The following is a 12,377-nucleotide window of genomic DNA, read 5'->3' as shown; positions in this document are numbered from 1 at the left end:
TAATTCATGTGTAGGGTAACGGTAAGAACACGTTGCATTCCTTGTTATTCAGATTTGCTTTTAATGGTTAGTGGTATGTAATTTCATTATGTAATATTTCGTTGGATAATTTTTATGTGCAGGATTTGAAAGGGATAATTTTTGTAGGATTGTTTTAGAATTGTTAGCCTAAAGATAAAGGATTTACGATATCACATTCAATTTCATTCTTTCAGTCAGGGTATACGATCATTTAGATAAAACTTTGGGGAAGTGTCATTTCTTAAATTCATATTTTTTACTAAAGGGAAAATATGTAGAGGGGTTGAATTTTTTTTTAGCGAAGCAATAAGCGAACTCAGTGATATTGTTTGTTTTATTTAATTTATTATATTTTGAGTATAAATACAAACATTGCTTTAAGTCACAGAGTTGCAAGTGGTGGTGTTGCAAGAACGTACCCACACATTTTTACAAACATCTTTTTTTATATCTAGCATAGAGGATCTCTTGTAGTTGAGATTCCATTTTTTTTATGACTAGCATAGAGGTTCACCCATTGTTGTGATTCCATTTTTTCATGACTAGCATAGAGAGTTACCCATCGTTGTGATTCCATTTTTTTATGACTGGCATAGAAGGTCATCCATAGTTGAGACTCCATTTTTTAATGACTAGCATAGAGGGTCACACATCGTGGAGATTCCATTTTTTTCTATGACTAGCATAGAGGGTCACACGTCGTGGAGATTCCATTTTTTCATGACTAGCATAGAGAGTCACACATCGTGGAGATTCCATTTTTTTTTTTTTTGACTAGCATAGAGGGTCACACATCGTGGAGATTCCATATTTTTATGACTAGCATAGAGGGTCACATATCGTGGAGATTCCATTTTTTATAACTAGCATAGAGGGTCACACATCGTGGAGATTCCATTTTTTTTATGACTAGCATACAGGGTCACACATCGTGGAGATTCCATTTTTTTTTGTTAACACTAGCATAGAGGGTCACCCATCGTGGAGATTTCATTTTTTCATGACTGGCATAGAGGTTCACCCATAGTTGTGATTCCATTTTTCTTGTGAATAGCATAGAGGTTCACCCATAGGCGAGTCCATTTATTTATGACTAGCATAGAGGTTCACCCGTAGTTGTGATTCAATTTTTCTTATGACTAGCATAGAGGTTCACCCATAGTTGTCATTCTATTTTTCTTAGGACTAACATAAAGGTTCACCCATAGTTGGGATTCCATTTTTTTATGACTAGCATAGAGGTTCACCCATAATTGTGATTCCATTTTTTTATGGCTAGCACAGAGGTTCACCCATAGTTGTGATTCCATTTTCTTTTGTCTAGCATAGAGGGTCACCCATAGTTGTGATTCCATTATTTTTATGTCTAGCATTGAGGGTTACCCATAGTCGTGATTCCATTGTTTTGTTGTCTAGCATAGAGGGTTGCTCATCGCTGTGATTCCAATTTTTTTTTTAGTTTAGCTCACCCATTGTCGTGCCCCCTGGTTTTCAAGGTCGGCTCCTATTCAATTACTTGCAAGGCTTACTATTTGGTGATAGTTCTTTCTCGAGAGGCATTTTTTACAGCCATTGTGCATTTTGCCCAGCTCCATCTTCATCCTTCCTTCCATGAGACTCTCGCGTAAGGCTAGAGCGTCTTTCCCCTCCGTGTAATTTCTTGCACGGTCAACATCGTACCTTGTGCTGTTGAGTATGTTCTGGTTGCTGTTTCCACAAGAATTTAGCAAAATGGCTGCTGTTGAGATCAGTGCATTTGTGGATTTGGCAGAACGACAAGGCTATGAGGGAGAGGCATTGCGAAGATATGTGCGGGAGCTCATGAATGAAGCCAATGCCCAAAGAATAACAGAGCAAGAAAGGATGCAGTATGAAAGAGAGAGAGGGCGTATGAATTAAAGGACCGGGATATAGACACCCGATTAGCAAAGATCAATAATTTGCCACCTCAACCCAATGTTGCCAAAGTCCAGCAGGATAACTGCAGGAAGGTCCAGTTCATGGAGGGGTCCCCAAGGAACTCCCTACAGTGGAGTTCAAGATAACCATGCCCAAGCTCAGCAAGAAGTGCGGACTAAGGGCAGTGAGTGATCTCGCATATGAAGGCTGCAACTCAATCTTGGGTCAAGACCTACAGAGTGACGTACAGCGAGTGCCCCTCAGGTGCACAAAGGTTGACAAGCCGGAGCCAAAACTTTAAAGATGCTTCCTGCAGGGGAAGACGAATTGCTAGGTGACATTAACCTTGGGGAAATACCTTGGTTAAGTGAGGAGGCCCAAGAGTCTTCCTCCTCCAGCAATGAGTCTAAGCCTCGTAGCCGAGAGTGCTCCCCAGCTAAGGCAATGATGCTTACCACCAGGCCTGAGGTCTCAGAGGAGGACAAAGGGAAAGCACCCCTCATTCCAGAGACCCTAAGTAGCCAGACGCAGCTCAGCAGATTCCCGCTGTTCGATGAGACATTGGTAAAGCACGGGGCACCCGCCTACTTGAACGAGTCGGAAATAGATAACCACTCCAAGGATGAGTTCCTGGTAAAGGAATAGGTGCCCCTCAAAATCACACGAGGTTCTCACGATCCTGTTAAGGTCTCGTGCCGGCAAGTAGTTGCTCCCCGTAACCTCTGCTTGTCGGTACTACGCATGGCCCATGTGGGACTGGCAGGACAAGCAGGAATTCCCAACTGTGGGGTTCACTTAAATGGCAGCGTAAATTTCTGCCAGACATGGGAATAACTCCAAACTCAAGAGAATGAGCTCTCAGGCATGGGTTTATATCTTAAGCATCTTGGTTCCTATCATGCTGACCATGTGTTCCCACTGACAGTCCTAACAGCAAATAACCCTCTAACCTACTTGATTAAGCTACGTAATAAAAATAAAGGGCTCATGAGGTGTGGCGTAGACCTCCAGAACTACAACTGGAAGGTTAAGCGCCTAAAGAGCTCAAATGAGAGAGAAGATGTGCTCTCCTGGCATTAGTGCACAATGCTCAGTGCCATGTCCATAACGTAGCCATAGTCAGTAGGTTAATCTAGAATGTATGAAAAAATGTCAATTGGCCTTGGTGTCTCCCCAGGTTGATAAATTTGAGGAGTTATTTTGGCCTCATTAGTTACATTTGATTTATTTTTGTTGATTTATTGTACCAATTGCATGTTGTGATCTCAATTTGCTTTAATTTTCATGTGTCCCACTGCACTAGGTCACTTAACTTTAACTATCTTAGCATTTTCCCATTTTTTGTGGTTGCCTCACAGCCCGCAGGCTTACTTCTATGTGGCAGTTAAAGTTAATATATTATTAAAATAAAGTAAAATTATGACCCTAGTTGCAGCTTAGAAATTAATTCATTATCGTAGTGAGACTCGCTGAGGGAGGAGTCATTAAGGCTAGTGGCTTTAGACCTTGCTTGCAGAGTTCTTGTACTGTTTTAGGACAAAATCTCTGCTAAAATTGGGGGCTGTTATTCTTGGCGGTCATTACGCCACTTTTTCCAAACAAAAGACCCAGCCAGCAAGGACCACTCGACGCCACAATCTTTTGAACCCTAGTCAGAGTCTCACTCCCCCCCCCCCCCTCCCCAACCATCCTTTACCAGTCTACTCCCCTGAGGTCTCATTTTCAGACATCTTTATGAACCACTTGGTGATGTCGAGATCCTAGGAAAAGGAGGAAGGCGTGATGTGAAGGATGTCGGGAGACGAGGCCAAGGCCAAAGACCAATCAGACAGCGGTCGGTCAATTCCCCCCCCCCCACCCATTTGGGGGCCAAGTATGGTTAAGTCGAACCAGGAACAACCGGGTTTCCTTCTTTGCTGATCAACCGCCGTGAGAGTACCATCACCTTTTTTTCACTCTCAAGACTAAATGGAGCCAGGACCTGGGACACATCCTCCACAAGGGAGGAAACAGAGTCGTTTTTATCAAGGTAAGGTGTCTGTATTTTGAGATCCTCAGCTTCCTTACCCAATCTTCCTTCTCATTCCCTTATCACACCTCAATAATTGCTTTATCCTTAAAGAAAGATCCTACCCACTGAACCTTTTTATCCTATTCCTTATATCCCAACCACATGTGCCGTTTGCTCCTAACCTTAATTAATTCACCGTGACAGTGTTGATTCCCATGTATAGTGTTTAAATCCCTAAGCTCTGCACTTTCATTCTATTTGCTTAAAAGTTTTAACCGCACGACTTCATCATATTCCCAGCCTGTAGAAGTAAGTGTTTGGTTGATAATTCAATTTATTTCCCTTTCCAGGGAATGTGATTGCTGTGCTGAATCATCATTCACGGTCAATCCAACTCCATGCTAAGTACCTCGTGGCTTAAATTAGAATATATTTATCTGCTGTGCTCCCCTTTTTATTCATTTTTATTTAAATATTGTAAATATATCTATTTTGTTGGTATTCCTTTTCTTATTGCCGACTGGCGACCTTTCCATTATTCTTTTCCTTTGTTATTGCCCTGAGTTCCTTAAGCAAGGCTGGACTGACAACAACGGGTGCGTAACAATATATATATATATATATATATATATATATATATATATATATATATATATATATATATATATATATATATATATATATATATATATATATATATATATATATATATATATATATATATTGTCACAAATCAATATATCTGCGTATATATTTATATATCAGCCTTGTATTATATTAATGTAGAAGGATTTTGTGTTATCATAAGCATTTTATTTTTGTTTATTGTTATAATTACTGTTTATACACGGTCTTATTCTACAGTTTATTTCTGCATATATATTTATATATCAGCCCTGTATTATATTGATGTACAATGATTTTTGTATATCATCATGAGCATTTTATTTAGTTTGTTATAATTATTGTTTATGCACTGTCTTATTCTATCGTTTTTCACGTTAAAGTAGTTAACTGTTGTTTACTGAAAATAATGAGAGTAAAACTTTTGTGCTTGTTCTATTGTTACTAGCTAACGCTAGTTTCTTTATTTTAATTTGTAATATGTACATTAAGTCCTTCACAACAGATGTCGCCCCGCTATTCATGGATACATATTTATGGTTATAGAATTTGTGCTTTTGCGGAGTCCTTGGAAACGAGCCGAGGCGACATCCAAACCTTTGTTTTAGGGAGAGACACAACCAGTGGGTGCTTCTAACGCACGTGTTATAAAGGGATTTCTCTCTCTCCCAGTTTAAGACTGGAAGTGCGAGGGGGTTATTATTATCATACTGTGAACTATTATATTACTTAAGAAGTTTTGCTCAGTAGAGCGTGATTGACAAGTATATGCTGCGGTTTGTGACATATATTGAAGAGTTAATAAAAGCTATACTAGAATAGCGAAATTAAGCAGAATAGTCTTATTTTATTTTCACACCTGCCAATTACTGAACCTGAATGTGACAAGTGGCGACCTTCCCAGGATTGGCAACAGTGAAAAATATAAAGGCTGGAAGTTGAAGTCATGGAAACCTTCAAAGAATATCTTGCATTGGCAAAGGACTACGGACTGGACGACGAGAAGGCCATTGAGTTTGCCGAGCACAGGGTTCAAGCAGAAGAAAAGAATCTTGAGAGAGAAGAGAGACTGAGAAGGTATGACGCCGAGCGTGGGAAGGCTTTGGCCGAATTAGAAGAGAGGGAGCGGGAGCGACGACATGCACTAGAAGAGAGGGAGCGGGAGCGACGACATGAACTAGAAATAAAGAAACTTGAACTAGAGGCAGCACGACACCATGTAAAGGCACCAACAGAGATCAATAACCACTCTCCTAAAGCAAAAATCCCAAACCTCCCGGAGTTTGTGGATGGTAAGGATGAGCTTGACAGCTACTTGTTAAGGTTTGAGAGGTATGCTAACACACACAAGTGGGACAGGTCAACGTGGGCCTCGTCTCTTAGTGCTCTTTTGACAGGGAATGCCCTTCTAGTCTATGGTCGGCTCTCTGACGATGATGCAAAGGACTATGAAATTTTGAAGAAAGCGCTCTTCAGAAGATACGACCTTACTGAGGAAGGATTCCGTAAAAAGTTCCGGAACACGCCCCCAGAAGAAGGAGAGAGCCCTGCACAGTTCATTGTCAAGCTCAAGAACTTCCTCAAGAAGTGGATGGAACAAGCTGGTGCTTATGAAACTTTTGCTGAGCTCCAACAGCTGGTGATCAAGGAACAGTTCATCAATGCTGTCTCAAATGCACTGGAAGTTCATTTGAAGGAAAAAGCCCCTGCTAATCTGGATGACCTGGCAAAGGCAGCAGAGCAGTACCTCACAGCGCATGGAACTGAGCTCTATAAGGAGGCCAAGGTAGCTAAAAAGCCTGTGTATCGACCACCTAAGCAGACAGGACCAAGTGCTTTTGAGAATCCTTGGCATGCGCCCAATGAGCAAGTCAAAGGGACTTCAGCTAGAGATGTAAGGTGCTACAAATGCAACCAGCTCGGCCACATAGCATCGAAGTGTCACCTCTCAGATCAGTCAAGGGGTCATAGAAATGACAAGAAGTATATGTTCTGTGATAAATTTGGTCATGATCTCCCTGAATGCAGGAAATTGAAGACCATCAAAACCGCTTATTTGGGTGTTGAGAAAAGTGTTGAAGAGGCACAGACACCAGTGGCACAAGTCTCGTCCTTCTGTTCAATCAGTGCCCCTCCTCCAGAAATGGATGTAGCAAAGATAGATGCTTGCATCAAGGAAGGAAAGCTTTTCCTTGAGAATGGTTTTGCAGTCCCTTGTATGAATGCTTGTGTTCCAAGCAATGAAGACTCTATGCCAGTGACAAAAGGTCGGGTAGGATCCCACATTGTTCAGGTGTTGCGTGACTCTGGATGTAGTAGTGTGGTAATCAAACAAAAGTTTGTTGATCCTGATCTTTACACTGGAACCTTAGTGCTGGTCAGGCTTGCTGACAACTCCTTCCGGAGAGCTCCAATGGCTAAAATCCACATCAACACTCCATACCTGATTGGAGAAGTGGATGCAGTTTGTCTTCCTGACGCCCCCTATGATCTTCTAATTGGAAACGTCCCATGTGCAAGACCAGCTGAAGACCCTGACCCAGCGTGGCAGGACACCTGTGACCAGGAGACCTGTGCAGTGGCAACAAGGGCACAAGCAATGCGAGAGGGTAAGAGACCCTCTCCACTGGTAGTGCCAGGCAGTAACCTGTACAAAGAAGTCGATAGGGATGAAGTTTGTCGACTACAGAAGAAAGATGACACACTGAAGAAGTTTTGGACCTCTAAAGAAGAGAGAAAAGGAAGGCAAGTAATCCGGTTTGAAACCAGGAAACTGTTATTGTACAGGACATTTGTTCATCCAGACATCAACCATGGGAATCCAGTCTCCCAAGTTATGGTTCCTAAACCACTGAGAACACAAGTCCTGACATTAGCTCATGAATCTACCTTAGGGGGCCACCTGTGTGCTAAGAAGACAAAGGAGAAGATCCTCAGAGAGTTCTACTGGCCTGGAATGGGTGCAGATATAACGAGGTTCTGCAGATCTTGTGACATCTGCCAGAAGACAATCAGCAAAGGTAGGGTGACAAAAGTACCTCTTGAGAAACTGCCAATCATTGATACTCCATTCAAGAGGGTATCTGTGGATATAATTGGTAAGATACACCCACCATCTGAGAAGGGACACCAGTTTATCCTCACTATGATGGACCATGCCAGTAGGTATCCTGATGCAGTGCCCTTGAAGAACATTGACTCTGAATCAGTTGCAGAAGCTTTGGTAGATATGTTTAGCAGGGTAGGGGTGCCTGAAGAAATATTAAGTGATCTTGGAACACAGTTTACCTCTGACTGCATGAAGGAAGTAGCTAGACTCCTCAGCATGCGACAACTTACAACTACTCCATACCATCCAATGTGTAATGGATTGGTGGAAAAGTTCAATGGAACTCTAAAGCAAATGCTGAAAAAGTTATGTCAAGAGAAGCCTAATCAGTGGCACCGGTATATCAATGCTGTGCTGTTTGCTTACAGAGAAGTTCCTCAAGAGTCGACAGGATTCTCCCCCTTTGAGATACTATATGGAAGATCTGTAAGAGGGCCAATGCAGATTTTGAGGGAACTATGGACAAAAGACATTGAAGAGCCAGAAGTCAAGAGTAGCTATCAATATGTCTTTGAGCTCAGGGAAAAAATGGAAGAGACCATGAAACTAGCAAATGAAGCACTGAAGTTGGCACAAGGGCGATACAAACATTACTATGATAGGAGATGCAGGCCTCGAAGTCTTCAGGTAGGCGATCAAGTACTGATTCTACTCCCTACGGACAGCAATAAGCTACTCATGCAGTGGAAGGGCCCGTTTAATGTAGAGAATATTGTGGGCAAGAATGATTATGGTATAAACATTCATGGAAAAGTTAGAACTTTTCATATCAACATGTTGAAGAAGTATCTTCAAAGAGCAAAAGATGTCATCTTAGATACAGCGTGTGCTGTGTTTGACAATGTTAGCAACTCAAGTATAGACATCCATGAGGATGAAGAGTTACTGGAGATAGCACCAACCTCTGGATCAGAAACAATAAAGGATATTATGTTTGGCTTAAACCTTGACCTGCATCAGGAACGTCAAATTAAAGAACTTGTGCGGGAGTATGAAGATATCTTTACGGACATACCTGGAACGTCAAACAAAGGTGAGCATAAAATAGAACTAACATCGCATGAACCCGTGAGGAGTAAGCCATACCCGGTACCATATGGTGTCAGAGCGTCCCTTAGGAAAGAGATAAAAGATATGCTAGACATGGGTATCATCCAGGAGTCTGCATCACCTTATGCTTCGCCAGTGGTGATGGTAAAGAAATCTGATGGGTCAAATAGAGTATGTATAGACTTTAGAAAACTTAATCGTATTACTATATTTGATCCAGAACCAATGGTTACAGCAGATGATGTTTTTGCCAGGTTATCAGAAAGCAATTTCTTTACAAAGATTGATTTCACCAAGGGCTACTGGCAGATCAAGGTTCGATCAGAAGATGTCCCAAAGACAGCTTTTGTTACTCCTGATGGCCAATATGAATTTCTTAAGATGCCTTTTGGCATGGTTAATGCAGGAGCCACATACGTTAAGTGTATGCGAACACTGCTTAAAGGTCTCGATAATGTGGAAAGCTATATAGATGACTTACTGGTACACACAAAGTCATGGTCTGAGCATTTAGAAACCTTGCAAGAGTGATTTCAGCGTATTCGAAATGCAAATCTCACAGTTAGGCCAAGCAAGTGTATTTTAGCTTCAGAAACAGTGCAATTCCTGGGGCATGAAATCCGGGGAGGCACTTTGAGTCTTCAGGAAACCAACATTAGTAAAATTCAATCAGCCCCACAACCAAAGACTAAGAAGGAGGTAAGATCGTTTTTAGGACTTACGGGATTTTATCGTGCTTATGTCCCAAACTATGCAACCATTGCTGCTCCGCTATCTGACCTGACAAAGAAGGGGAAAAGCAATGTTGTACAGTGGCAGGAGCCTCAAGAGAAAGCATACAACAGTCTGAAGTCTATACTGGTTAATAAACCTGTCCTGCGCCTTCCAGACCTAAACAGAAGATTCATCTTGAGAACAGATGCTTCGGACGTGGGACTAGGGGCAGTGTTACTTCAGGAATATGAGGATGGTTTGTTCCCCGTGAGTTTCGCCAGCCGGAAACTGTTGGACAGGGAGCAAAGATACAGCACTATGGAGAAAGAGTGTTTGGCTATTGTGTGGGATCTGCAGAAATTCAAAATGTATTTGTATGGTGTTGACTTCACGTTACAAACGGATCATCAACCACTGGCATTTTTGAACAGTTCGAAGTTTACAAATGACAGAATAATGAGATGGGCAATGTTCTTGCAAAATCATCGATTCAGAGTAGAAGCAATAAAAGGTAGTTCAAACGTTGGAGCTGATTTTCTAAGCAGGGTAGTGGGATAATTCTTGTCACAATGGCGGGTTGACTTTTTGATGAGATGTCTATACAGATAATGGTGGCTAAAACTTTATAAATTGAATTGTAATGTTGGGAGTATAAATTTGAAAATTTATACTTAAAAGGGGGGCCTGTGTCACAAATCAATATATCTGCGTATATATTTATATATCAGCCTTGTATTATATTAATGTAGAAGGATTTTGTGTTATCATAAGCATTTTATTTTTGTTTATTGTTATAATTACTGTTTATACACGGTCTTATTCTACAGTTTATTTCTGCATATATATTTATATATCAGCCCTGTATTATATTGATGTACAATGATTTTTGTATATCATCATAAGCATTTTATTTAGTTTGTTATAATTATTGTTTATGCACTGTCTTATTCTATCGTTTTTCACGTTAAAGTAGTTAACTGTTGTTTACTGAAAATAATGAGAGTAAAACTTGTGTGCTTGTTCTATTGTTACTAGCTAACGCTAGTTTCTTTATTTTAATTTGTAATATGTACATTAAGTCCTTCACAACAGATGTCGCCCCGTTATTCATGGATACATATTTATGGTTATAGAATTTGTGCTTTTGCGGAGTCCTTGGAAACGAGCCGAGGCGACATCCAAACCTTTGTTTTAGGGAGAGACACAACCAGTGGGTGCTTCTAACGCACGTGTTATAAAGGGATTTCTCTCTCTCCCAGTTTAAGACTGGAAGTGCGAGGGGGTTATTATTATCATACTGTGAACTATTATATTACTTAAGAAGTTTTGCTCAGTAGAGCGTGATTGACAAGTGTATGCTGCGGTTTGTGACATATATTGAAGAGTTAATAAAAGCTATACTAGAATAGCGAAATTAAGCAGAATAGTCTTATTTTATTTTCACACCTGCCAATTACTGAACCTGAATGTGACATATATACACCGAGGCACTTCCCCCAAATTTTGGGAGGTAGCCGACATCGAATAGATGACACAAAAAAGGGGACCTCTCCTCTCTACATTCCTCCCAGCCTGACAAAGGACTCAGCCGAGTTGAGCTGGTACTGCTAGGGTGCCACAGTTCACCCTCCCCCGTTATTCACAACAGATGAAGCTTCACAACGCTGAATCCCCTACTGTTGCTACCTCTGTGGTCATCTAAGGCACCGGAGGAAACAGCAGGGCCTACCGGAACTGCGTCACAATCGCTCGCCATTCATTCCTATTTCTAGCACGCTCTCTTGCCTCTCTCACATTTATCTTCCTATCACCCAGAGCTTTCTTCACTCCATCCATCTACCCAAACCTTGGCCTTCCTCTTGTATTTCTTCCATCGACTCTTGCATTCATCACCTTCTTTAGCAGACAGCCATTTTCCATTCTTTCAACATGGCCAAACCACCTCAACACATTCAAATCCACTCTAGCTGCTAACTCATTTCTTACACCCGTTCTCATCCTCACCACTTCATTCCTAACCCTATCTACTCGAGATACACCAGCCATACTCCTTAAACACTTCATGTCAAACACATTCAATTTCTGTCTCTCCATCACTTTCATTCCCCACAACTCCGATCCATATATCAGAATTGGTACAATCACTTTCTCATTTAGATCTCTCTTTACACTCATGCCCAACCCTCTATTTTTCACTACTCCCTTAACTGCCCCCAACACTTTGCAACCTTCATTGACTCTCTGACGTACATCTGCTTCCACTCCACCATTTGCTGTAACAACAGACCCCAAGTACTTGAACTGATCCACCTCCTCAAGTAACTCTCCATTCAACATGACATTCAATCTCGCAACACCTTCCCTTCTCGTACATCTCATAACCTTACTCTTACCCACATTAACTCCCAACTTCCTTCTCTCACACACCCTTCCAAATTCTGTCACTAATCGGCCAAGCTTCTCTTCCATAATAGTGATGAATGCACAGGGTTTAGTCACGAGTAACTCTTAAAGGAAAATAGATTTCTTAGAAAAACTAACCCAAATAGATAAAATAGATATATTAAATATAAGTGAAACATGGTATTCCCAAGAGACTGGCAGTGATGACAAGATAAAAGGTTTCCAAACATATAGATTAGACAGAACAAATAGGAATCAAGGGGGAACCGCAATATATGGAAGAGACATAAATCAAGGAAAAGTCTGTGAAAAATACAGCAACACAGAATGTGAATTGATTGCGGTAGAATTTGAATTTGAAAAACTAGTGAATACTGTAGTTTACAGACCCCCAAATAGTAAGGAGTTTGACATAATAAGAGAAAAAAATAGACGATATAAGTAGAAACCATAAAGACTGGAATTTACTCCTATCCGTAGATTTTAACTTTCCTTTCGTTGATTGGAAAGAATGGATAGAAGAAAGTGGTTCTATATATACATATA

At 41.0% G+C, this 12,377-nt stretch overlaps 1 protein-coding gene across 1 annotated transcript; it reads left to right on the top strand.

The window, feature by feature from the left end:
• Nucleotides 1-1,752: 1,752 nt before the first annotated feature.
• On the top strand, nt 1,753-9,245 carry LOC137626228 (uncharacterized). Its single transcript, XM_068357301.1, has 4 exons — nt 1,753-1,889; nt 5,585-7,019; nt 7,632-8,090; nt 8,538-9,245. The coding sequence occupies exons 1-4, from the start codon at nt 1,753-1,755 to the stop codon at nt 9,243-9,245; spliced, it is 2,739 nt and encodes a 912-aa protein (XP_068213402.1).
• The last annotated feature ends 3,132 nt before the right edge of the window (nt 9,246-12,377 follow it).

Source organism: Palaemon carinicauda, chromosome 33 (assembly GCF_036898095.1).
Source record: "Palaemon carinicauda isolate YSFRI2023 chromosome 33, ASM3689809v2, whole genome shotgun sequence".
NCBI lineage: Eukaryota > Metazoa > Arthropoda > Malacostraca > Decapoda > Palaemonidae > Palaemon > Palaemon carinicauda.
Note: the sequence above shows the minus strand (reverse complement) of the source record. Positions and strands in the feature narration are given on the sequence as shown.

Bases quoted from the DNA above. Each gene is read 5' to 3' on its own strand.
- LOC137626228 (XM_068357301.1), top strand. From the start codon at position 1,753: ATGGCTGCTGTTGAGATCAGTGCATTTGTGGATTTGGCAGAACGACAA. The intron at 1,890-5,584 runs GTATGAAAGAGA...TGCCGAGCACAG, and splicing joins ACAGAGCAAGAAAGGATGCA to GGTTCAAGCAGAAGAAAAGA. The intron at 8,091-8,537 runs GTAAGAGGGCCA...GACATCCATGAG, and splicing joins AGATACTATATGGAAGATCT to GATGAAGAGTTACTGGAGAT.